General features: G+C 41.9%; 1 protein-coding gene across 2 annotated transcripts in view; it reads right to left on the bottom strand.

The window, feature by feature from the left end:
• Nucleotides 1-27,836, bottom strand: part of CSMD1 (CUB and Sushi multiple domains 1) — a 937,839-nt gene that overhangs the window by 642,543 nt on the left and 267,460 nt on the right. For both annotated transcript variants that reach the window (XM_083606880.1, XM_083606881.1), the window contains exon 3: nucleotides 2,982-3,094. In XM_083606880.1, coding sequence (XP_083463006.1) covers nucleotides 2,982-3,094 — 113 coding nt within the window. The remainder of the gene's footprint in view (nucleotides 1-2,981; nucleotides 3,095-27,836) is intronic.

The following is a 27,836-nucleotide window of genomic DNA, read 5'->3' as shown; positions in this document are numbered from 1 at the left end:
CTAGAGTGGTACCTATTTATCTACTTGCATTTTTGATGTGCTTTCGAACTGCTAGGTTGGCAGGAACTGGGAGCTCACCTCATTGCAGGGATTCGAACCGCCGACCTTCTGATTGGCAAGCCTAAGAGGCTCAGTGGTTTTGACCCACAGTGTCACCCGCATCCCTTTCTCAATGTTACCTGATTTTATTTTATTTATTAACAGAATATAGCCAAGGCAAATGAATTGCCTTACACTGGGATGTGCATTCGAATCAACATTCCACTGAAGGTAAATAATGCAGTGCAAATGAACTATACCCACATTTGTATCTGACTGTACATCTAAACATGAATGTTTTTCCTCTGCACTGCATTGCTTTCAATAAGATGTGGTTCCTCTGCATGACATCTCAATGGTACAAACATTTGTATGTGTATCCCAATGTAAAGAAGCACCAGCCTAATTTCCTTAGTAATGGGGATAATGGCAACATGCCATACAGAAGCAGATGGGGAAACAAAGTCTTTTGTGTGTGTGGAATATGCAAATGAATGGAAGCGTCGGGCAGGGGCTGCAGACAGTTTTACTCTTCCCAACATGCCAAGTTTTGCAACAAAAACATTTTGAAAAATGAGCTAAAGCAGATACTCATCAACTAGCAAGGAAGCAGAAATTGGATATAATTCCTCTAGTGAAGAAACCCTCTGGGAAATTAGCTAATAGTGTAGAAGATATAAAAATGATTATTTTGTTTTTCAGCCACTTATATCAAACTGAGAGACCTCAGGATGTGACACATTATTATTATTATTTTAAATGAACTGCAGATCCCCAAAGTTTAGATTTAAGATAATTGAGGAACTAAATGCTGCAATTTCCCACAGGAATTCATAAATCAGATTAAGAATCTTCAGAACAAAAGACACCTGATTTTGATCATTTCGCAGCTGAATTCTACCAAAATTATGCATAAGTATCGGGCAATTATTTAGGTGAATTTGTTTAATTACCACATTGACAACAGGGGTTCTGGAACTCAACACGAACACCTCCCTCTTACTCTTTAGAGTGGCAATGGCACCTACCTGAAAGGTGCTGTAACTGAGTTGCAGTGAGTTCCCCTCACACACACACACACCCAAGAAAAAGCCCTGCCACAGGCTGACATTGCTGGAATTTTACAAGGGATGATATTTTATCCTATAGCCAACACACACTTAATGGGTTAGAAGAAAACTGACATCCAGTAGGAAGAAATACACAGAGACCTATGTCTTCTAAATAGGGTCTTCTAATAAAAGTGCAATTTGATAATATACTTCATATCCAGAAAACCATTACGGAAATGCTTCAAATAATACAGCATCTCTCAAATATATATCTTATCTAAATCTTACATAATGGTTCCAGATGTTTTCATCAACTATGGATAATTAATTAGGGTAAATCACCCCAGTCACACCCTTCTCACCACTTCATTGTTTGCCTCATATTCTCCCATGTCCATCGTATGCTGAATAAAATCCCACCACACAGTGCTAAAATCTTGCTGCTATGCTTTTCCTTGTATCAAACATTTGGAGACAGTGGTTTGTTTCCCCCCCCCCCCCCGATAGTGCTCTATAACATATCTTTCCATAACAATTATTTTTGTTTTTCTATCTGCCACCAGTAAATGTGTTATCAAATCCTTAGAACTTATATTATTATTAGATGCATTCTAAATAAGAGTTGTTACTGATCTTTTATATATTGAAGCTTAGAAGGATGATTTCAAAATAATAGGGTTTCCTCCATAGCATAGCACCTCCAAAGACCATAGCACCAAGGCACACCATGAAATCCAGAGGCTTAGGTAAATAGTCTATGTCTTTAAAGACGAGGCAGGGCTGGCCCAAGACATTTCATCACTTGAGACAGACTCCCAAATGGCATTCCCCCTCCTTGTCAGGGAAAAAGTGGGTCAGGAAAGATCTACATCAGAATTAGGGGAGTGAGGAAGAAAGGTCAACATCTGCATAGCTGCCCAGGTAGACCTTGCCAACTGAGGCGGTTGTCTCACCTTGCCTCATAGATTGCCCAGTCCTGGGCCTAGGGTTGGTTTTTTTTGTGTGTATTTTTTTTAATTATTATTTGATTATTATTTGCAGGAGAACACCAAATATTTTCAAAACTTAACCATTTCTAGAAAAGCCTTCTTTCATACACTTCTCCATGCCAAAGCAAACACAAACTTCAACCAGGAAATGTAGACCGGCAACCATTACAAAACTTCAGAATCAAATGCCTCACAACTGCAGAGCAACAAATATCAACATTATCATGCCAAACGTTTTCTGAAACAAGCAAGCTGTTTTCTAAATCAAATAAGCAAAACAAAACTCTGCTATGAATGACCACAAGTTTCACTCTCTACTAAGTTTGGAATAATTCCATTGTTTTCAGCTGTAGTGTTCTTGTGCAAATGATTTTAACTCTTTTACCCCCCTGGGGAAAGAGATTTATGAAAATCCGAACTCAGAATAGAAACTGCACATCATAGTAGTAGTGGTATCTTTAAAAAAAAATAAAATCTGAATTACTCCCCGCTCCTACTGGAAAAGCACATTAATCAGTGCCTAGAAAACACACCAACTTTTGAATGCATATTCAGGAGTCTACGCATATCCATCAAGTTCTCCAGAATTCAGAAAACATCATGTACAATAAACCAAATCCATATAAAGATAAAGGCGAAACAAACATGCAAGGGTTTGAATAAATGCCAGTCTAGTCCACTCACTGAAAACAAATTTTTACCATGTTATTCCAATATATTGTAGTACAGATATGACCAAGACAGGTAACTCCAATAAACAAAATATAATCCTTCAAATTTGGGATTCAGGTCAATCCACAGGAAAAACAGGCTCACCAACCACTCTGTATACATCCTCAAAACATTTTTTTCCTCCCAACTTTCTTCAATAGATCATTAAAAAATAGTTATTGACCCCTACCTTCATATATCGCCTTGAATCCTTGAGCACTCACAGCGAAGTCTGTAGTGAAGCAGAGAGTCATAATTGATCCTGTGCTCACTATGGAGGATGGCAGCTGAAATCCAGAAAGCCTGCAAGATGCAAGGGACAAAAAGAAACCACAGTATTTGTTATTAATTGTAACAACCAACTACAACAACAACAACAAAACTCCCAAAGAGCATCATTTAAATGTTTATATTGGCAGCCTCTTCTTTGATGAATATATGAAGACTTGAAAAAGCATCTGGAGGTACTCCACTGATAGTTCTAAATCTTTTGAAAACTTTTTAATAGCACACTTCACATCTGAGCTGGGGGGGGGCAGCCTTCACCCTGACTATAATTAAAGAGGACTTAAGCTTTGCTCTGCTCTCTTCCCAGCAGGGAGGTCTACATGTGTGTCTATGCGTGTAAATTAATGTTGGCCTGAGTGTACTACAGGTTTGGATACCTACCTTGGAAATGATTTGGGGGATGGAGCCAACATCTCTCCCCAAACAATTAATCATGGTTTGTTGGTTTGTTTTTACTTTTCACAACTGCCCATAGCCACTGTTCTTTGGTTTGCTGCCTGTGCTGCTGTTTGGATAGTGTTTTTGCATTTTCATTCCTTCTTGAGCAAACCCAGGCAGCCAAAGCTCCTTATTCTCAAAGTTACACTGTCAAATGTTTAGCTTTGTGCCAAAGCACATGAAAGCAGCACTTCTTGCACTTGTCATGTGCACTGAATATGACCGGCTGGTGCATAAAATAATGCCACGAAAGAGTGGCAAAAATGTTGTTGTGAGTTGAGAGGAGGGGGCAGTTATGCTGTATGTCTGAGTCCCTTTGAATTCTTGGCTCCGGCAAGGATTCAAATTGCTGGAATAGCCAGACAAGTTTCTTGGTAACGGCCCTCTAAGTATGGGCCACTAAGGTAACAAAGGAAGTGGCTCTGTGCCAGATAAAACTGGGTGGGCCTCCCTCCCTCAACTCACTGGTGGTTAGAAAGACAAAGGCAAGAGTTGAGTTGTGTGTGAACTAGAAGTGAGAAGCTGCAGGCTGCAGGCTGGGCAGCTGAGAGGAAGAACCATGCCTGATTTCTGCTGGAATCCAAGGCTGTGGCTATGGGAGAAGCAAGAACCTCTTGGGATGTTAATGCTGTGAGCCCCTTTCATAGGCTCAGGTTGCATATATGTGTAAATAAACCATATATCCTAAATAAACATTTCTGAGGAAACTGAACCCTGATAAGGGGGGCTATGTGAGGATGCACATAGCCCCCTTAGTATGTGGAACTGCCTTGCATAGACCATTTTAGGTAGCTTCTCCATTGTGGCATATTGTGAAACTGTCCCTAATCCAGGAGTTATATCTAGACAGGAAAAACGAAGCAAGAAAACTATCTCTATTTGAATGCACAGTGCAAGGTGACAATAGAACTAAATCGGAAGGCTTTAAAATATTCATGTTCAAATAGTTTTTCTTTGCTTACTTTTCTTTGAAAAAGGACGGTCTTAATAAACTGTGAAGTTAGAAGTAGGTGGTATTAGTGAAAACATAATTGCCCATTTTTTTTTAGATTAAGCTGTTGGCGCAGTTGCTGCTGTGATTCTGAAACACATGGGAGATTCTGCACATGGTAACCTGCTCATATGGAAAGATGCCCACACAGTCTGTGTAGGTAAGCATGTACAAATGCACCCATGTGGTTAATGTCAACTGTGTCATAGAATTGCAGAGTTGGATGGGCCATTTCATCCAACCTGCTGCACTGCAGAAATCACAGTTACAGAATATCTAACAGATGGCCAGGCAAAACCAGTTAAGGAGGTTTCATGAGCATTAGAGAGGTAAATATTATTATGTAGATCATGTGGCAAGTCCTGTTATGTATTCAGTGGTCTGTGTTTGCCTGAGCTTGAGTCTGGACTAAAGATTCTGAGCCAGTGTTCTGATTCGATACATGATATCCAATCACAGAACAATTCAGGATTTGGGCCTCTGTCATTGGACCTTAAACTCTGAGTTATGATTCACAGCTTGAAAGTTTAGATAGCCAATCATGTTGGGAGTGGGAGTGGCCCAGGCCTTCAGAAATGTATATAAGCAGTTGCTTTGCCTCTGTTGTCTAGTTCTGTTAGTTCAATAAAGGTTCTTGCTGTTATTACTGTGTCTTGCCTCGTGGGAACCCTCCTACACTTCAAGTTCATTAAACAGACAACAGCATTCCCAAATCAAAAGGTATGCAACCTCTAGCAAAGGAGGATTAATTCTCAAAGACTGCAGATCTATGCACATTTAGCAGTGAGTACCGGTAATTTCCGGGGACGCGGGTGGTGCTGTGGGTAAAACCTCAGCGCCTAGGACTCCCCACGGCGGGGTGAGCTCCCGTCGTTCGGTCCCAGCTCCTGCCCACCTAGCAGTTCGAAAGCACCCTTAAGTGCAAGTAGATAAATAGGTACCGCTTTATAGTGGGAAGGTAAACGGCGTTCCGTGTGCTGCTCTGGTGCCGGTTCGCCAGAGCAGCTTCGTCACGCTGGCCACGTGACCCGGAAGTGTCTGCGGACAGCGCTGGCTCCCGGCCTCTAGAGTAAGATGAGCGCACAACCCTAGAGTCTGTCAAGACTGGCCCGTACGGGCAGGGGAATCTGTACCTTTACCTTTACCTTACCAGTAATTTCCATTTAACATAAAGGACCTTACTTCTGACTGGATAGGCATGCAGTCCTGTCACCAACAATGGCTTATTCCTTTAAATATTTGCATGTATGTTCCAGAAATCTTTTGAACTATAATTGTTAGCAAATTCTTCCAAAACTGTAGTTTAAAGAAAATTGTATCCCATGTTTTCCATGCATAAGAAGAATATATTTCAGCTTGCATAACAAGATTTCTCATTCCTCTCCTGCCCCCTGCAGTCCCCCATGTGCCCCATGGGTAGGAGCAGAAAGTGAAGTTGGGTCACACAATACTGGATTCTCCACCGAAGTATACACTGCTAGAGAAAAAAGCCCATGTATATCAACTCCATGTGAAAATGAAATTATGATGGCAATGGTGGTTGCTCATGAGTAACCACTCAGGGCTCCAACCTGTCTTTTACAGGTTTTTAGTTTGGTGCAAAACTATTTACAGTGCAGTAGCACAAGTTCATGTGTGCCTTAATCGCTAGCAGAATCCGGGAGTGGTTGTTTCCGGGTCCTCCCCCAACATAATAGCTAAGTCACCCTCAGCCTTTTCCTTTCTTCTTTGCATTTGACACCTCTGTACAGGGTGGGCTGTCGAAGGCATGCTTCCCTCCTGGCCGGCTTGACCAGGAGTGGTGCTGAGGCTCCCAGCAGCATCCTCTGGTCCCTTCTCCTCTTCCCCACTGGAGGTGTGGCTTTCCCCACCACAGGAAGAGAAACTGCTTCGCAAGATTTTCGGAGGTTGCCTGTAACCCAACTCCCCCTCAGCTTCCCTTCCCTGTTCCGATGGCAGTCCCCTGACATATGACTTCCCAACAGTATGCACGTAGCAAAGAAGGCACTTGTATGATTTTCAAACATTGCTGGCAAACTGTGATACTAGTGCACACCTGTGCAAAGAAAAGTTGTAGGACAAGTAGCCTTAAAGCAGGCATAGGCAAACTCGGCCCTCCAGCTGTTTTGGGGCTACAACTCCCATCATCCCTAGCTAACAGGATCAGTGGTCAGGGATGATGGGAATTGTAGTCCCCAAACATCTGGAGGGCCGAGTTTGGGGATGCCTGCCTTAAAGAATAGGCTTGAGTCAGAACTATACACTATAGCATTAACATAGTAAACTACCATTACCAAAGACCATAAGAGCCAACTACTAGGGACCAAAGTCCCTTTACCCCCCCCCCCCAAATTTTTTGAGGGATCCAGGCTCCTACAAATTTGATGGGTGTTGCCATTCGAATGGTTTGTGTGTGTGTCTTGTGACTGATTATGCAGGTTGGGGCTTACCTGAGCCCCCCCCCCAGGTATTTGAATTCAACTCAGCACCTCTGCCAAAGTCTGAATCTTTTTGTCTTCTTTGTTGTGATATCAGGCCTTTAATGACCAGGTGTTTTGTTTGTGCTCAAAGGCACATCCCAACGGACCTCAAAGTTCATTATCAGTAACATTGACTACAAATTCTCAAAGCAGTCTAGTATTTTTCTATCCATGTAACTTGATTATTTTTGAAGAGACAGCAGCTGGCTAATATTGAGAGGAGTATAATTTTTAAATATCTATTGACTTGATATATTATGTACACATACATGCTACACTAAATTTCAGGATGTATTTATGCAGTGCTATGGTGAAAATATCTTGATCTTATATTGTTTTAGTAAATATTTCCACCTCTAGGATGACGTCTGCCGTTGAGACCTGTATTATTGACAAAGGACAGCCAATATGTCTACTTCATCTGATTTCAAGGAATGCTGAAGTTGTTTTGACACAAACTACTTTTTTCTGAAGTGTGTATACTTCAAATGCTATGTGACTGCTTTAAGGGTAGTTCCTGTACACTACCTTTTGAAAGTTGGCAGTAATTTTTTTAAAAAATGGTAGCCAATGAAAATGAAACATACGTTGAGTTAAACAAATAATCTACAAAATGTATCCAGTTTCAATGAAAGCAAAGCAAAAGCAGCACTGAGTATCTAAAATAATGGGATGAACATACCCAAAAAACCTGTTGCACACCTCCATTCTGAAAGCATTTTGCACCTCATTCAGTTGTATTTCTTCTGGAAAACTCCTTTTATAGGTGCTCTTTATAGAACAGTGTCTAGCTTCTAACACCAATTTTCAATTTATTTTCCGTATTTGGGTACACTTAGCCAAGTCCAAAGTATGTATGTATGTATCATATAATATATGCCCTTCCATAATCTCATCACTTAATTCTTTCAGATGTGAGTACAGGCCATAACCTTTCTCTGTTTCCAAATGTGATTATGAAACTATAAAGCAGTGGTCTAATGAAGTGATCCAGTCAAAATCAAGCAATGGAAGAAATGAGCATGTGGTCTCTTTAAAGAAATGAGAAATAAAAATGATCATATTGTGCTTAATGTTTTTTTTTTTACCCATTATTATCCATGAGAATGCAAACTCCAGCTTTAGCCTTTCACCTCTACCTTATTTTTTAGAGTAAACTTTTTTTAAAAAAGTAAGTGAATAAACTTTTGTTGGAAATGAAGTTATTTTATTTGGAGTTTGATAGTTCAAAAAGATACCGTCATATATATCCCGGAGAAAATATATTTTCTTGGAAAGACTCCTCTGTCATATTAACATCCATAATCATTCAATTATTTAACCTTATTAGAAAGGTGAATTTATTCATAAGGCAGGGAACATTAATTCCATCTTCCATTGTGCTAGAAGACATTTTATTCAAACCTTAATTTAAATTGTCACCCAATATTGTCAGGTCACCTAGCATAATTGAAGGATTGCATTTTGAAAATATCTGAAATTCTGCATAGTATTTTAGTTATCTCTGCCTTAGGAGCACAGATATATCCTTCTCAAAAGCGGGTAATATTATGGTTACAGCTACTGTACTCACTTTCAAAAGCTCTCAATTTCAATTAAAACCTTTGTAGATGCTGGTTTAGCTTCTCAAAGCTCCTCTCAGATTAGATCAGAAAATTCCTCCAGAAAAATATATATGCAAGAACTCAGGTAATTTTTCAAATGGCTTATCAGTTCATATGGGGGCGAATGGGGGATACTGCTGGAGCAAATTAAAGGGAAGCAGTCAAAAAAATAATTTACTCACACCTTTGGAACAAAAAAAAATTTTTTTTAATCAGTATTTAAAACATTTTCATTTGTGACCTGATGGCCAAATAAAGACACAGGCACAAGGGCTGGGTTGCACTAGGTTAAACTTAAAGTGTAAACCAATGAAACACCCACAGAAGGAACCAACTATTGGTGTGGGAACCAACATTAATGTAAGGCAAAAACTGCAGTCACTACAGTGCCCACCATCCCTGGCCTGTTGTGATGGCCTGGGAATCGAATTCGGAGGCTGAACCTGAGGAATCCCAGCCTGTACAGGAGTCCCCGCCTCCAGAACCAGCTGAGCTGGGGCTGGGGCTTGAGCCTGAAGGGTCCTCACCTGTGCTGGAACCTCAGGTGCAGGCACCAGCTGAGTCTGCTTTGGCACCTGAGGAGGACCCATTGCCTGCAGGTGCTCCACCCTCAGCCCCATCAGAGGAAGCTGAGGTTCCCTCTGGGTCCTGTAACCCTCCAGCCTCTCCTGAGCTGCAGAGGTTCAGGGCAGAGAGGTGGAGAGAACTAATTTCCCGCAGGAGGAGTGCTTGCCTCCAGGCTAGGAGAGGCGAGTCACCTGAGGATCAGGTCCACCCTATGCCTCGGGGGAGATAAAAGCCAGCCAGCCCCAGTCCCAAGTTGCAGGAGCAACATTGTTGGTTGTCAGTTCCAGCCTGATTCATGACCTGCTTCCCTGCCGGAGCTCCTGACCTCACCTGACGCCCTGCCCTGTACCCAGCTTCAACTTCTACGGACTACCTTCATATTGCACCATCGACCTCGGACTGGACTCGGACCTCGCCTCTCGGTTAGCCCCCAGGACCAGCACACTTGTGGGAAATAAAGGCATACATAGCTCTTTTCCCTAGGCCACAGCACAATTGTGCGTAGGTGGGCTTTGTGCATCCCCCTCATTGCCTGTGACCTTAGCTCCAGGTGGGTGGGGGAGATTGGCCTCAAAGGCAGCCTTTATCAGGGGCGTAGTGTGTGTGGGGCTGCTGGGGCAATGGCCCTGGATGCATTTTTTCGGGGGGGGGGGGCGGAGCTGGCAGGGCTGTGTGAGGAGGAAGCAACAATAATGCACCCTTCAAATCAGACTGATTAGAAGGGTGCAACCCTGCCCTCACATGGCACTGTTATACTAGGAGAAAAGAGTAAAAAAACCCTCAGCTCGAAACCTCACTAAAAGCCAAAAAGGCAATTGCTCTTAGAGCCACAGAGCTGACCCGGAAATATAAAGCAGGAAGAAACCTACAGTGGTACCTCGGGTTAAGTACTTAATTCGTTCCGGAGGTCCGTTCTTAACCTGAAACTGTTCTTAACATGAAGCACCACTTTAGCTAATGGGGCCTCCTGCTGCTGCCGTGCTGCTGGAGCCCGCTTTCTGTTCTTATCCTGAAGCAAAGTTCTTAACCTGAAGCACCATTTCTGGGTTAGCGGAGCTCCATGATAAGCTCTTGGTGATATACATCCATATCTGGACAATCAAATAATAATAGCAGAGCTATTCCCCCCCCGATATAAAGTGCCTTTTATAACTTCCCCACAAACGTGCTTCATTTTTACCACCATCACCACCAGTTATGATAAAATGAGTCCTTTTCTCAACAGCCTCTCCAGCATTCAGGTTTGGTTAAGCCATTCACACAACCTCAAAGGGGTGAATCAGCGAGGCAAAAATTCCAACCTATTTCCTGATCTGGGACAATATCAACTTCAGCAGCTTTTTCTGCCTCAAAGAAATGCCATGCATTTGGTTCTATTTCAGCTCCCAAATCCCTTTCAAACACAAGTCTCAGTCAATCTAAGCTCCCAGCAGACATTTGAAAGTTACTTGATTACTGGATACTTGAGATTTTTATAAAATAAGAGCAGATGGCAAGTTACAACATCACTTTTTTATTAATAGCGGTGACTCCCAAGTGCTCATTGCACATCTTTTTGGTAGAGTTATAAAGGCATATCCCAAATTAAAATTGTTTATATGCCAAACGTGTTGCTTAGGGATTCATTGCTTACTTCATGCACCTTTCGGTTCCCTTGTGTATCTTTTAGCATGAAAATTATCATATTTTGCCAGGTTTAAAGGCATGATAGGACGTTCCTCAACGATTAAACATAGAATGTTAAGTAAAACAAGTGTCAAGAAGACAAAATCTGTTCAAATCCCCCGATAGTCTCTGTGCTGCTGCTTTTTAGATCTTCGATAATTAGATAAACTCACAGTGCTTCTGGCAAGTACCATTTTCAAAAACAAAGCTGTATTCAGGGTTCATCTAACTGAATTCAGTGAAAACCAATATGTGGAGGCAAATGTGGTTTGAATTCTACCGCAGCTAAGTAACTTTAATTTCATTTTGCCTAAATAAATTGAAAGATATAACACAAAGCTGTTGAAAGGTACCATCTACTACTATTGTCCCAAAACCCAAGACGCATAAAATGTGGTCTCATCTACTCAGTCACCTCTCATTTCCAGCAACTTGGTGGCAAAGTGCTTACTCAGATTTTCTATGGTGTTGAAATCTGGAGCTCTCATCTGAACTCCATTAAAGTTTTGGAAACTCTGCAGAATTTTTTATTTTGGAAGCTATACTCTGGGCCATCAGGAATATTAGCAGCTCTTTGTACAGAACCTGGATGGCCAACAATTAAGACAAGGACAGACTAGTAGTATGCCTGTTGAGCATTTTCCTGTGCTGTGCTATATGGAATTGGATGATAACCAACTCTGGAAAGCAGCTTGTCAAGATGTTTTAGGGTATTTTCTAGAACTGAGCTCTGCTTCAACATTGAATAAGTTTCATCTAAGGGATTGGCTCCTCTGGATAGAATCCACAGGGGACCTGGAGACTAATTAAAAGGTAAAGGGACCCCTGACCATTAGGTCCAGTCGTGGCCGACTCTGGGGTTGCGGCGCTCATCTCGCTTTATTGGCCGAGGGAGCCGGTGTACAGCTTCCGGGTCATGTGGCCAGCATGACTAAGCCGCTTCTGGCGAACCAGAGCAGCGCACGGAAACACCGTTTACCTTCCCGCCGGAGCGGTACCTATTTATCTACTTGCACTTTGATGTGCTTTTGAACTGCTAGGTTGGCAGGAGCAGGGACCGAGCAACGGGAGCTCACCCCGTCGCAGGGATTCGAACCGCTGACCTTCTTATCGGCAAGTCCTAGGCCCTGTGGTTTAACCCACAGCGCCACCCACGTCCCGGAGACTAATTAGAAACAGCAAAAAAAAAAAAAATTCTCCTTAGTATGCACCCTTGAGAACAGAGCATTTTAGAGCTAGTTATTTGACCAAACTCCCCCCTAACTCAAGAAATGACTTTATTGAGTTGCATTTCCCACCGCAGTCTTGGATGGCCACTGCAACTAGGTCATGTACACAGACACACTTTGTATATGTGGTCAACCGCAGATGGAAGATGACACTCATTATCTGCTAGCCTGCCCCTTATATAGAGACAGAAGAGATCGTTTTCCAAAACCTTTATTCACACAAAAGCAAGCAGGTAAATCCTGCCATAAAGCTGGATTTGAATTTGTTGATGTCTCTAGTAACTCCTCTCTTACATCATAGGTTCATATTATGGATCCATGGTCTGTATTGTTTTACGTATGGGTAGCCATTAGACTCTGCACTTCTCTGAATTGTGCAATAGAGTACAAAGCTGTTCATCTTTTCCAGAATCCAGTGCATTTAGAATCCAGTATATTTAGAAATGTACATTGAGTTAATTATTTAAACATGGTTTTATATGGTCTCATATTGGTAAAATAAGATTTCATATGGTGTATTTTGTTTTTCAGTTCAAGATCGGGCCAATTTTAAGGGCAGCCATTTTTATTTGTTTTAGTAAGGTCCATGGGGCTGCTTGCCAATTGTTTTGCCATTGGCTATTTTTCTTTAAGCTGCTCCCTTCCTTTAACTGTTTGTAAATTTTGTTTTTTTGCAGTGGGAGTAGGTTCTCACAGCCTGATAGTGAAAAAATAGTTTAAAATGGAAATAAACAGTTAAACAAAGCTTAGGGAAACAGACCTCACAACAACTTATGAACTTTTGGTAGCCTAACCCTGAAAATTGATAATTTTTGCTTCTGCAAATGCAACAGTGCATTTGGAGGATTAATTCTGCCTGACCCTTGTTCACCCACACTCATGTGCATACAGGCTTTCTTAGAAGTCAATTTCCCTGAAATACGGTAAATGGAACTTTAACTGAGTAACTAGGGCATCAGGATACAGGATACCTTTCTCTACCATAGGTTTTCTTTTTCCTTTTCCTGGTAATTCTTCTTTCCCCAGCCCCAAGTCAATAAAAACTAGTTTTCCATGTAATTTGTTTGTTGATATTGCAGAGCTGCCATAGTTGAACTGTTTTTGGTACTTTCTCCCCTTCATTCAGATTTATTCAGCTCAGTATATCCTCCCCACCATCAACACCAATGGGTGGTTGTCATATGGGTTGTCCATATGAACTATGATACTGTGTAATCATATACATGTTATTCATAAGTCAGTCCCATTGAGTTCAGTGGGACTAGATCCTCATTCAGTATGTCTAGAACTGCAGCCTAAAATTGTTATTGACTGACAGCTAGGAAGAAGCGGATCTGGTTTTTGAGTTGACATTTTCAATGGCCGGAGAATGATGGTGCACTTCAGATGCAAATTGCTCTTTTATTTTCACTTCAAGAGCAGCATTACAGAAAGATAATGCAATGTCAGAAGAAAGGTTAGACCTTAAATGTGCCACAAATGTGTTCATTATTGTACCTTTTTCATTTTGTAGGAACTCTGACAACTATTATATTGCAAAAGGGGGCTTTCGAGCTATCAAATGAAACATACGCAATCCGTATTAAAATAAATATTGGAGGGGATGAATAAGTGAAATGACAGAATTGTTAAAGGAAAATTGTTTCTGCTATGGAACTTTTTATGGAAAGCATCTTACATTTGGCAATTACTGGTAAATATCAGTCACACAAGGCAATGATCATAGAAGTTATACTGAGCACTTTTTAAACAGTAGAAAGTGCATTAAAAGACTACTACACTTGATCTTAGCCAAAAGGCCGAGCGATTAAAAGACTATCAAAATAGAATGTTAAAAATATTTAGGTGTTTATATTTTCAACCTGGTTTCGTTCGAATGAGATTCCAGGGTGTTCTTACAAATATATCGTGCATCCACATGCACACAAATGCACACACAAATTGAATAAAACTATTAAACATACCAAAGTTTTAAAACTGTAACCTGATATTAAATACATAAAATAAAAACAGTGACCATTGTGGATATCCCAATTCCATTAAACATGAACAGCTTGCTCTGTCCCATAAGCCTAACATCTCCAAACAACATTTCAAAGCAACTCCTAAAATTTTGTAATGAGGGACCACTACACAGCTAGAGAAGAGGAAATTCCACAAACTGGATGTCATAACCAAGACGGCTGTTGACCATGCTACCACCCACAAGCTTTGTTCCTCAGTGGGAGCATGTTAAGGGCCTTGACTTCATATCTGAATGCAGACATTGGGAGAGGGGCTCCATCATGTAATTAGAACCCAGGATTTTCAGGGATTTATAGTTCACTGTGCACATCAACTTCCTTAAAACAAGCCTCTTCCATACTTTGGTTATATCTGACACTATCTCCTAGGTAGTTTTTGGTTATGGACATAAGCATCGGCTCCTGGGGGCTGAGCCACTGTGGACCCTCTCAATTTGTTTTGGGAGGGGACTGGGGGCCTCCCTTGTTGAGGCTGAATGTAGAGCCGGGTGCAGAACGTTAGGATATTGGGTTGGGTCCCCTCAATGTGCTTCAGAATATGTGCCTGTGGTTATGGATATATACCGTATTTTTCGCTCTATAAGACACACCAGACCACAAGACACACCTAGTTTTTGGAGGAGGAAAACAAGAAAAAAAAGTATTCTGAATCTCAGAAGCCAGAACAGCAAGAGGGATCGCTGCGCAGTGAAAGCAGCAATCCCTCTTGCTGTTCTGGCTTTTGGGATAGCTGTGCAGCCTGCATTCACTCCATAAGACGCACACACATTTCCCCTTACTTTTTAGGAGGGAAAAAGTGAGTCTTATAGAGCAAAAAATACGGTAAGTTCCATGCTCTCCCCAGGCCCAGATATGGGGATTCTAATTATGAGAGCATGTACATATAAAAATAATTTAAGAAAATCAGATGGGACCCAATTCATACATGTGCTTCATGTGTAGTGCCTGTCTCACACAATGTCATATACGCACAACTAGAATGAACACACAGCCTGTTCCTTCCAGCCAACCAAGGATTGTTATTTAATGGATTGTTAGTATTATTACTATTATCATCAAACACTCATGCCAAAGACTCATGTATGCAGCTGGGAAAGCCTGCTGTATGTTTCACCCCCATACCCACTTTATGTAATAGCATCAGCGGTGGTCTTCGGGCTGTCAAATTTCAGGGGTGCCTTGTGCAACGCTAAAATTCAGTGCCCCCTGCCTCTCTCACTTCATTCCACAGTATTGTGGAATGTGGCGCCCCCTGCAGCGTCCAGTGTGGGCGAACCAGCCCTGCTACCCTAAAACCCCCTCTGATAGCATTGCCTACTTGAAAAGCATTGCAACTAAGGAAACAAACAATGCCACTTTGTTAAAATAAAACGATCTTGCAAACTGTTCCCTTTACAAACTTACCATTGCCATTCTATGTACGCAAGTAAACACAGTGCTTATCCTTCCGAATGGGATAAGGAGAAAAACGATCTGTTTCAGAGCAAATTGTTGAAAAGCGTTCAGTTAGCAATCAAACTCATGATTTAATATATCCCAAAACAACCATAGGAATTTGGCAGGGCAATGCAGCTGTATGACAGCATAATAACCATGGAGGAGAAGAGAGCACCATAACCCTCAGTCTGCATCAGGCAGCTAAGCAGAAAAATAAGCTTCCCAAAAGTCGAGATATTATCCAACTCTGAACCAAAGGATATAAAAAATTCTTGAATTAGCAATATGAATCTATGATTCACACTTTCTGGCCAGACACATAACTTGAGCCTATATTTTAAGGTTGACAAAATGTGTTTTATCTTGCTTTTCTTAAAACAGTTTACATTATGAATTTTGCAAAAGAGAGGTGGGGATCCAGAAGAAAATGTGGGAGACATATATATATATATATATATATATATATATATATATATATATATATATAATATTAGGGCTACTATTGAAATGTGCTGGCAGATTCTATGCAAGGGAAAATGCCAAGCAGATCCTACTAGAGAATTTGGAAATGGGGACTCAGCAGTCAGCTACAGATTTCACCTGGTTCTAATGGATTTTGTAACAGTGGCCTCATGATTTCAGCATGTGCAATATTATAATTTTTGTGTGCTTCTCTTGCAGGATCGCTATGCAACCTATAGGATGGTGTTTCTAGATATTTCATCATTCTTCTGGATATGTCTGTAGGTGTCTAGCTAAGCCGAACACATAAGCTAGGATATTCCATTCCATTGCAATAAGTAGAAACTTCCCCCTGAATTAGAAGAACTAAATCTAGCTATTCTAGTTGCTACTGATTTTCCCCTGGCACCTACTCCATTACCTTTTTAGCCATACTTTATACCAAAAGAGTATAAAGAGTCATGGTGGTCATGACTGGACAGATCTTTGGCTATATAGATAATTAAAATACATTCTGGTTCTTTGTTAACCTAGCATCCAGATTAATATCTCAAGATTTTGACCCCTTTTAATGGACTCTTAATGCCGACTTGTTTTTTTTTTTTCATTTCCCCCAGACCATTATCAATGCTGCTTTGATGTGCTGTTTTTATTTTATTTATTTTTTAAATGATTGTTTTTATCCCTTGGGCGGCAGGACATTTTTTTGAAGGGCAGAATGCAAATCTTGCCCTTCAAAAATGTCAAAAGCTCTCCATTAACTGTACTTCCAATAGTGTAGTCTTTATGATTAGACAAATGCTGAATCTTCTTTACTATATATGTTCTGGTAAGAAATGCTTAACAATGCAGTACATGGGGCTCAGTTATGGACCAGAAGCACCTGCTCAATTCATCAAACTTTTACATGCCTGCTTGACACACTTGGAAAAGACAGATTACTTGGATCCATTTTAATGTAGCTTCAAGTCTGATCATGGCACACTGAAACCACATTGGTCACCCTGGTTGATGGCATTTGTCAGAAGAAAGATGGGTGATTGCGCCCCGAGGCCCCCAAGCCCTTCCCCAGTAAATATATTCAAATGGACACATAATTTTAGTTTAGGTTTTTGGGCAGAATTTTGGCCACAACTTTTTTGTTGTTGTTGTTGTTTAGTCGTTTAGTCGTGTCCGACTCTTCGTGACCCCATGGACCAGAGCACGCCAGGCACTCCTGTCTTCCACTGCATCCCGCAGTTTGATCAAACTCATGCTGGTAGCTTCAAGAACACCATCCAACCATCTCGTCCTCTGTCGTCCCCTTCTCCTTGTGCCCTCCATCTTCCCCAACATCAGGGTCTTTTCCAGGGAGTCTTCTCTTCTCATGAGGTGGCCAAAGTATTGGAGCCTCAGCTTCACGATCTGTCCTTCCAGTGAGCACTCAGGGCTGATTTCCTTAAGAATGGATAGGTTTGATCTTCTTGCAGTCCACGGGACTCTCAAGAGTCTCCTCCAGCACCATAATTCAAAAGCATCAATTCTTTGGCGATCAGCCTTCTTTATGGTCCAGCTCTCACTTCCATACATCACTACAGGGAAAACCATAGCTTTAACTATACGGACCTTTGTTGGCAAGGTGATGTCTCTGCTTTTTAAGATGCTGTCTAGGTTTGTCATTGCTTTTCTCCCAAGAAGCAGGCGTCTTTTAATTTCGTGACTGCTGTCACCATCTGCAGTGATCATGGAGCCCAAGAACGTAAAATCTCTTACTGCCTCCATTTCTTCCCCATCCATGAAGGGGGGCCACAACTTTATTGATTACAAAAGAAATTGAGCGGTATTGGCCTAGGCATTGGTCAGGGACTATAACTGACTCCAGCCTCTCTGGCTGGCAGTCTGAAAGGGCAAACACCAAATGAGGGAGCAACATCGGTGAAGATTGATTGAAGTTCACCCTGGGGTTCCTGTGGTCCTGGCATGGCCCTAGCCCCTCAAGCGGACTTTGGATGAGATCCAGGACCCCCAGATTCCTTTACCGGAATGCCCTATTTCTGGAGGGGCAGGTGATGGCCACACCTCCCCTCCCACACATTTCTATAAACCAATGCCTAACCGCCACATGAGCCTAGTGCTCACCGCCAATACCCTCACACCTCAACCAGTCCTTTCAGCCATCACGGACTTTGGCCAACCACACATCATTACCTTCATCAGATAAATGCACTCCATCTGCCCTAAACAGGGCTGCATTAGAGAATGCAATGCCTGGGTGGGGGATCACCCTGCTACCCATGGATAACACCTTCCGCACTACCTTGCAGTCTGCCCACTTCCGGGCATTATTTGTTGCAACTGGGTTAATGCTATTGCACCAAAAGTGCCTCATGAGGAAACATGGCCCCAAAATTAATGTGCCCCACCCACATCGTGTTGCCGCATTTATAGGACTCTGGGATCACGCCACCTGCCTCACTTGACCCAACCAGCCAGGCATGATCTCAGGGCCCAACTGACAAGGCTTGGGCCCGCCTAGTAACAACTCACCCCGTGGGGGTGGCTTAAGGGGCCCGAGCACAACCAGGACCCTCAATTTAGAAGGATCCCATAAACCAACCCATATTGTTCTTGAGCTCTTGGCAGTTTTTTGATACCATTGTATCATTCTGGATTACCCCCCCCCCAAAAAAAAACCCTCAACCAGAGCAGTCTTACGAGTACATGCTTTGCACATGAAAGGTCCCAGGTTCAATCCTGCTTCAAACCTTTGAGATCTTCTGTCAGTCATTGTTGACAATACTAAGCTAGACTGACTGGCATAGTCTAATGCAGCCTTGTGTGTTACATGAAGGAAGTTCTTCAAAGGAATCCACAGTGCAATCCTACATTTTAATTTTTGTGTGTGGAAAATCCTGATATATTCAATTGAATATGTGAATTAGTGAATTAGTGAATGTGTACATGATTGCAGCCCTAGTCAGACATCTGCAGTACCCTATTCCTTGAATACCTTACTGAAAGAAATTATCTATATTAACCAGTGATTTTAACCATAGTGAGTAAAGTTTTCAAAAGTTTCACGTTCTCACAAATATTACGTAGCTCTGAAGCCTACTCTGCAGCAGCTCAGCCAGGCAGATTATTCCTCAGAGATGACAGTGATCCATTTTATTAAAACCGAAGTTTTATTTATCATCCAGGGATGACAAGAAGATACTGAACCACTCACTCTGCAACTCTTATCACAGGCCTTGTCTCTGTAATTACCTATTCTAAGTGCACATATAACAGGCCCTCAGGCTTCCAGAATTATCTCTGGCTTCAGGGACAGGCTTTTTGCTTTTTTTTTTTTACAAACATTTCCCTTAAGGGTTGCCTCTGGAGATTACAATTGACACCAGAAAGGAGGGTGGGGGGAAGGTAGAGGCGCAAAATGGAAGATTCAGCAAGGGGAAAGGAAGAGGAACAAAAATGCAAGGAGGGAGAAGGCAAACAAGAGAGAGAGAAATATGGGGTCATTCGGGGCACTAATTAATGAAGCCACACCACATTTTTCTGCAACAAACTCAATAATATCCTGTTGCAAGGGCTTTGCATTTCTTTTCTACATTGCCTACAGGTATCTGAACATTTGATTTGATAGCACTTAGGACATTAAGGCTGAAACCCTGTACATCCTTAGCTGGAAATATTTCCTTCTGTTCACTCATGCTAAACTTGTGGTCCAGATACCATAGCATATTCTGTTTTTGATTATAACACAAAGGCCAGGAAGAGGGGGAAAATCCAGTACCCAAACAGCTGCCTTGGGAGAACACATACAATCCTCCTTGAGACAAGGATCCAGTTTCCAATGAGGAAGGATAAAGAATTGTTTGCCAAGGAAGGAAAGGGAAATATAAGCAACCAGGGAAGACACAACCGCACACTGACAGCAGCAGACTCCTGCGGCCCATGACATAGGATTCGGAAACCAGAGGTGCAAATTCAAACCCTTGTCAAGGAGGATGTTACCTCACACACGCTTTTATGTGCCTGGCCAGCAAGAGTTATGTTGGACCTGTTGACACCACAGAGGTGTTCCTGGTGACTGGGCGTGGCCGCCAGGACCACATAGCACTGGTCCTGAGAGATCTGCATTGCCTCCCAGTACGTTTCTGAGCACAATTCAAAGTGTTGGTGCTGACCTTTAAAGCCCTAGACGGCCTCGGCCCAGTATACCTGAAGGAGCGTCTCCACCCCCATCATTCAGCCTGGACACTGAGATCCAGCACCGAGGGCCTTCTGGCGGTCATTGCGAGAAGTGAGGTTACAGGGAACCAGACAGAGGGCCTTCTCGGTAGTGGTGCCCACCCTGTGGAATGCCCTCCCTTCAGATGTGAAGGAAATAAGCAGCTATCTTCTTTTTAAAAGACATCTGAAGGCAGCCCTGTTTAGGGAAGTTTTTAATATTTAATGCTGTATTGTTTTTAACACTTGATTGGAAGCCGCCCAGAGTGGCTGGGGAAACTCAGCCAGATGGGCAGGGTATAAATAATAAATTATTATTATTATTCCTTGCCCACTCAGTCATAAGCAGACACATCATGGGACATTTCTCTCCCCTGCCACTGCTTTAAGAACAAGTCATATAAGCAAATGGACTGCACTAGAAACCGTATCCTGGTAGAACAGCTCAGGTATCATAGGCATGGAGGTCTAGCTTTGACCTCACATGGCAGAAGCTCCTACATCCAGCGACAAATTTACAGCTGCTTTGCCAGCAGAATTGTGCCTGCACAGCAGAAACGCTTGTGTAGCATCATACCAGTGTTGCGCCTCATAAAAGGCCGGCATATGGAAGTTTCCACCATATCCTACAGCCCCACAGCTGGTATAGAGGAAGGCTCCCTAATGCTTCAAAATGCTGACAGGTCTAGTTTTGCGCCTATATGCATTTATGTACACAAGCAATATATTTGGAACAGAAGTGCTGAGAAAGAGGGAACAAATTAACCATCAAAGCAAAAAATTTTAAAATTCCAATGTTTTGAACAATTTGAACTCATTAATGACTCGTCACTTTCGCTGAGCCTAAAAGAGCTTTCTCCAGAGAACAATTAGCTCTTGTCTGAATACAAATATTTTTAAACGCACCTCATTCATGTTTGTTTTGTCAATAAAGCAACGACATCTCAGTCTCCTTGAGGTTAATTGCTTGACTTATTAAAGATGCATGACTTTTTGGATTTAAATACACATAGCTGACACTCCATTCAGACATTCTTTAAACTTCTTATTAAAAACACCTTTTTCAAAGGACATTTAAAAAACCAGAAGCATTTTTGTTAGGGATTGTAGGACAAGACCTGCCAAGGAAAACAAAGAATTTATTTACGTATTCAACAACAGCGGCAAGAGTCTTGATAGCACAAGGATGGAAGAATGAGGAAACCCTGACAAAAGAACAGTGGCAAAAGAAATTGATGAACTATGCAGAACTGTCTAAACTGACATACAAATTGCGAGATAAGGACAACTAACTTTAAAGAAGAATGGGAACTTTTCACAAATTAATTAAAAACACAACAAAATGAATTGGACTCCTTGGCAGGTTTTGAATAAACATACACAAATTTATTGATTGATAATTGGGTAGACAGATAATGTGAGGACCTGTATAATTTTATAACATGCAGAGAATAATATGGGTTGAGAAATCAGAGAGGAGGTGAGAGAAGTCTCAGGGGGGGGGGAGGGTTTGAGGGGGAGAAAAGGGGAAAAATAATACGATATGTTTTGTTATGTTATGTTGAAATTGCTAATAAAAACATTTAAAAAAAACACAAAAAACCTCTTTCTTCTTTTTGTTCTGCATATACCAGACAATTTCACAGGATTCTAATCTACAGGAGAATTTGTGTGACTACGCCCCACCCCCCATATCCCATGCTTCTTCCATTAAGGTGTTTTATGTTTCAACAATGCACTGGAGTTTGAGGGTGTCAGGATCAAGTATTAAGAGGGAAAGTGTGTATTCAAATAATCCCTGAATGCTCCAGTGGATTAAGATCATTCTTGTAGCAAACAAGTCCATATTGCTGTAATTAGAGGAACACAATAAGGGACTTGAAACACTGCTGTGGAAAGTTAGAAACCTAAGTTTTCGGACCCAAGAGATTAAACACAGACCTGTTATGAAACTGTGAAGAATGAAAACATACTGACCCACAGGCAAGGAACAACAAGCTTAAATACTTGAATCTATGTATTTAAACACATAGGCTTCGATCTCCTGACATTCTGCTGTAGGAAGAAGGGGGAGCAATTATTGCCAATTACTACTCCTCCTTGCAGGTCTCTGCACCCCCTGAAAATGTGCACCACAGGATTGGGAATCCCTCTGGAACTGTATGAAGAGGTGCTGCAGGGTGCAACGGCAAGGAGGAACTGGTTATATAGCTTGTAAAAAAATAATAATGCACGTTTTCTATATCCAGTGAATAGCTGAGTGCAAAGCAACCAACAACATTCTATTCCTGGAACACCTAAAGAAGTCGAATGCCACATGAATCAACAACAAGGTCAGAGCAATACCATCAACACCTTGTGGCTTGTTCTTTTGCTAGAAGAACATATTCCAGTGTCAGAGGCACTGCCAATCCACAGTCATGCATTATACATTTTGGCAGGACTTACAGCAGTATTCACGGCACCCTTTTACATTGCAAACTTATACGAAAGGCTCTTTCTGCTTAGATAAATAGATGTCAATATTATCGGGCAGCCAGGATGCAGAATGATTTGAGAAATAAAGACGAGGGTGCCACAGAAAAGGGCAGCAAAACATGCATTGCTAATGCATGGCCTTCAGCAATATTTTTATTTATTTACTTATTATACTCCAAGCATGGAATCATAGAATACATTAATATTCCATACAGCATTTTGGAAAAAGAAAACATCTGCCCTCATAACAGTTATTAAAAAAAAACATTAGCAATATGCAAACAATAAACAAAGCTATACTCCCACCCTACTAGCAGATAAAAATAAAAACTCAACACTGGCCCCCTTCTCCATAATCCAAAAACCCTTCACACCAGCCTGGCATTTCCCCCCTGCTTTTTAACCTCCCCACCCCACCCCACGCAGAAACCCAGAGTCAAGACCAGCAGAAGTACATCCATGGTGGGTTGGTCCAGGGTTCTCCAGGAGTGGTCCAGCATCTTTCCTCCTTTCAGATGCATTTCTGACAACTGGATTTCCTTGAAAACCAATGGCACTGATATGTACCAGTAGACTCTTAAGTTCAGTTGACTTCAATGGGGTTTAGGCTGCAATCCAAACCCCTTCCATGTTGTGCTGGTGTGTTTGTGGAACAGACATAGCTGTCTCTCCATGCAGCCCTGCCAGCCTCACGTAGCCTCCCCCTGAGGATTGACACCATATCACGGCACTAGTGCAGGATCGTCCATTCTGCCCACCGAATGAATTCGTACCAGAAGCACCACACAGGAAGCCAAGAAGCAGGGAATTCTGGAGTGTGGGGTGGAACAGGAGCCGAGCACGTACAGGCCTGAACAATGTGCTGCCTGTGGTCTGTCCCAGCTGGTGCAAGTGGTAGGACTGAATACGTAGCAATGGTCCCACCACTCCAATAAGCCCCACTGCTTTCCGGGTTTGGAGTGTAGCCTTAGACTTGCTTTACAGAATTCGGCCAATGATCACTGCTTCCCCAGTGTGTCTGATACAATTTGTTTGTTTGTTTGCAGAAATGCATATCCTATTGTCAGATGCTGTGTGGTGGTTGCTCGTGAGTAACCAGGCAGGACCCCGAACTGTCTTTTACAGGTTTTATTGTGCAAACTATTTACAGTGCAGATACACAAAATTCATGTCTGTCTTAGTCACTTGCAGAATCCGGGAATGGCCCCTTCTGGCTTTCCCCCTAACATAAGAACTTAGACATAGGGATACGGGTGGCGCTGTGGCTTAAACCACAGAGCCTAAGACTTGCGGATCAGAGGGTCAGCGGTTCGAATCCTGGCAATGGGGTGAGTTCCCGTTGCTCAGTCCCAGCTCCTGCCAACCTAGCAGTTTGAAAGCACGTCAAAGTGCAAGTAGATAAATAGGTACCGCTCCGGTAGGAAGGTAAACGGCGTTTCCGTGAGCTGCTCTGGTTCGCCAGAAATGACTTAGTCATGCTGGCCACATGACCCGGAAGCTGTACACCGGCTCCCTCGGCCAATAAAGCGAGATGAGCGCCGCAACCCCAGAGTCAGTCACGACTGGACCTAATGGTCAGGGGTCCCTTTACCTTTAAGAACTTAGACACCCCAAATCTCCACCTCCCCTCCTTGCGTTTTACCCCTCTGTGCAAGCTGGGCGACAGAAGTGGAGTGTGTGCCTCCTGGCCAGCCAGGCTAGGTGAGGCGCTTGGGCTCTCAGAAGCATCTTCGAGCCCTCTCCTCGCTTGGCTGGCCCCTTCCCTCTCTTCTCCACTGGAAGTGTGGGGAAAGCTTTCCCCACCGCTGGATGGGGAACTGCTCCTGAGAAGTTTCTGCGGCTCCCTGTATCCCAACGGCGTCCCTGCCTCCCTCCCCTGTTCCGATGGCAGTCCCCTGGCACCTCAAAGGCTCAAAATTGGTAAGAATGCCTAGAAATAAGACACAAACTAGCAGTTTAGATTTCATTGAATATTAAAATCATTTCCAGAGATTGGAATACATGACCCTTGGGGGTCCCTTCAAGCTCTACAATTCTACGATGCTATGATTAATAAAACACAGAATTAAAATAGCCACGTCATTGAACCATGCCCTGCAAAAGCCGAATGTTGGCTTTTATTTGGTTGTGAACTGCCTTAGTATTTATTCTTGAAAATAAAGGCAGAATATAAAATGTTTTAATCATCACCATCCACAGATATCCTTTCTTGCCCCTAGGGGGGTACTCTAAACCACTTCTGAAGTGACAGATTTGCAGCCAGACGATGATGCCAATCCCAAAAGTGTGCGAAAGTGCTGCATTTATGATTTAGATTTGGTTCACGAGACAGTGGTTTCTACAGTTATAAGAAAGAACCATTCAGGGGCTATCCTCTAGACAGAAAGTGATATTCAGATATATTGAATATCATTTGGTAAAATGGCTTTTCTTTTCTTTTCTTTTCTTTTCAGTTGGAACTCACTGGAACACAGTTCTGGCACTTGTCAGGTGGGCGCCATTGCCATTCTAAGAGATTGAAGCATGTGTTTGTAGTGAGTTCTGGCACCTCTTTTTTGAGAAAAACAGTAGTGGGCATATCCTTTTCAGTGAGACAAAAATGATGGGGGGGGGGGACTATGGAGAGCTATTGCTGCATAGAGAACAGTCAAGGTGGCAGGGGGAATTCTGTTACTCCATGTAGATGCAGAGTGATGGAGCTTTTAATGCATGAACATAACAAACACAATAGTAGGATATAAGGAACAAACTAGGTCATGCACTAGAAATATAGTTACAGACTACTGCTAACAATCACAGGACAGAAGACAACGCCAATGGCCTAAATTGCAGCCCATTGTGAAGCACCTGAGTTTGAACCCAACCAAAGTGGAACATCCAGAAATGACCCAAAGGCAGAGAAGGGAAATTATGGCACCACTACACTCCTTGAATTGGCACAATATTTTGGCTCAGCCGAAACATCAGCACAGTACATAATACTAGGCCATTTCAGCAGTAAACTTGTATCACGTTTTTCAGCAATTCCAGTCATTTAGGCGTGCACATTTCTCACTTGATGACCTCAGCAGCGCCACACCCTGAATGTGCAATCACAGGTCAAGTATTGCACGTTACTACAAATGAAATGCTATTATTAAGTACAAGTAGTCCCTACATTAAACATGGGCAATTAAGTAATGAAAAATAAAATTGTTCTAGTAGTGAAACAGCTGTTATTTGCTAGTGCCAGAATTTTTATGCCTGGTTTTTACACCACAATCCTACAAACACCTACTCAAAAGTAAGTCCCGTTGAGTTCAATGGTGCTTATCTCCAGATAAAAAAGACTAGGGCTGTAATGGAGGGGGTACTTGGATACATAATTAAGTTGTTGTTGTTAAATAAAAGCAACATGAATTTAACTTCAACTGTATCCTAGCACTAGCCATTTCATCAGGCTGTAACAGAGGGAGAGAATGGAAACAATGCCATCCTATTGGCTCTGCTAAGGGACTAGACGCCTTTGCTTTTCCTGTTGAACTCATCCTTAGAAAAGAATTGTTTCCTGAATGTGCATAGATACTATGCAGCTCTGTAGAATTTGCAGCTCCGTAGGCAGCAATATTTTGCCCTTGAAAAGGTCAAGGAACTTACTTTAGGGTGAAAACAGTCATAATATAAATAGAGGATTCAAAGTGCATATACTTCATCTGTGCTGCAAGCCCAGCCGAGCTCGCAGACCGTAGTAGCATGCATAAAAAATGAAACAATAAATGAGAATTCTGAAAAACCAACAGCAATTCCATCAGCATTGCAGGTAAACACATGGGGAAGGAAACATTTAAGGTAAGCCTAACTTCAGACAGAAATTAAGGCTTAACTATCACAAACTGCAAACGAGGTAACCCAATGACTTACTATAAACACATGCTTATGAATGCATCGTGCAAGTACAGTAATCAAGCAGCCATCATTGGGTATATATTCAGTGACAAACCCAGGTTTGCCCCTGAGTGCTGTGCAAAAGAGTCTTCTGCCAACATGCGTTGTTCTCTCATAACTGAAACTTGATAGCCTCAAGTGGATATGCTACTGCTGTTTACTGACATTTGAAGTTATCCACTGCACTTTAGTTTTCTTTGCAAGAAACTACATTGTGTCCTTGGTAACCAATAACGTACATGAAGACGCCGTAGCAAATCATTTAAGGAAATTAAGAGGAAGCACAATTATCACAGGAATAATATAACGGTAATAATGGTGTTATGACCACATACATTAATAAAATCAGGAGATCCATATGACCTACACCAAAGAAGAAAATATTTTGCATTAAACTCACATTGTTATTGAGCATAACAAAGAATAAATGAAATACACTGTGGGAGATAAGCTAGCTCCCAAATAAAGGAAACAGCCTGAAGAGTTTCATCAAAACAGCTATTTTCTATTACTTTAGCCTAGATAGTGTTTGGATTACTTAACTGGAGGCTGTGCATGTTTAAAATTGCTAGCAACAAGGAGTGAGGACTGTCAGTAAACACATTTAGTCCTTATGACAGAAGAAAATGAAAATGGGAGTGCTTTCTGTGCCATTTGTTTTCATAACGCATGGCCTTGAATGCTATTCAGACATATGAGATGCCCATCGTCTGCAGCCTACAATGAACCGACTCTGCAAATGTGCTGCGGAAAGTACTTTTTAGCCCATTAGAATTAATAGAGCAATCTCTTCGGTTCAGCAAGTTTGAATTAGAACATTTAGTCCTTATGCACATTTTAAGTTCTGGTCATATTGCAGATTTCTAAATAAGCTTCTTAAGCATTTTCCACTATCTCTGCATTTAGTGTAAGGTCCTTCTAAATAATATTGAAACACATGACTTAATGGCTGCCTGACTGAAAGGGCACAAATCCGATAGTTTTTAGTACCTTTGCGGAGGAGGCAGATAGCTGGAATTTTTAAATGAAAATAGCATGTGTTACCAACAGGACAAATGAGAAGCAAAGCGAAAGGCACTGTATGCAGCAATTGAACATAAATGGATTATCGAAAGTGCTTGAGTTTCTTGAAGCTCAGCAACGTTGGTGAAACACAATTTCCTTCTTCAGGCTCAGCTTAAAGACAACCATGCAACTGCTTGTGACTATTTCTTCATTATAAGGAAAATTATACAAAATTAAATTTAAA

This window comes from Podarcis filfolensis (assembly GCF_964270895.1).
Source record: "Podarcis filfolensis genome assembly, chromosome: 3".
In the NCBI taxonomy this organism is placed as follows: Eukaryota; Metazoa; Chordata; class Lepidosauria; order Squamata; family Lacertidae; genus Podarcis; species Podarcis filfolensis.
The sequence above is the reverse complement of the archived record's forward strand: the minus strand, read 5'-3'. Positions and strand labels throughout refer to the sequence as shown.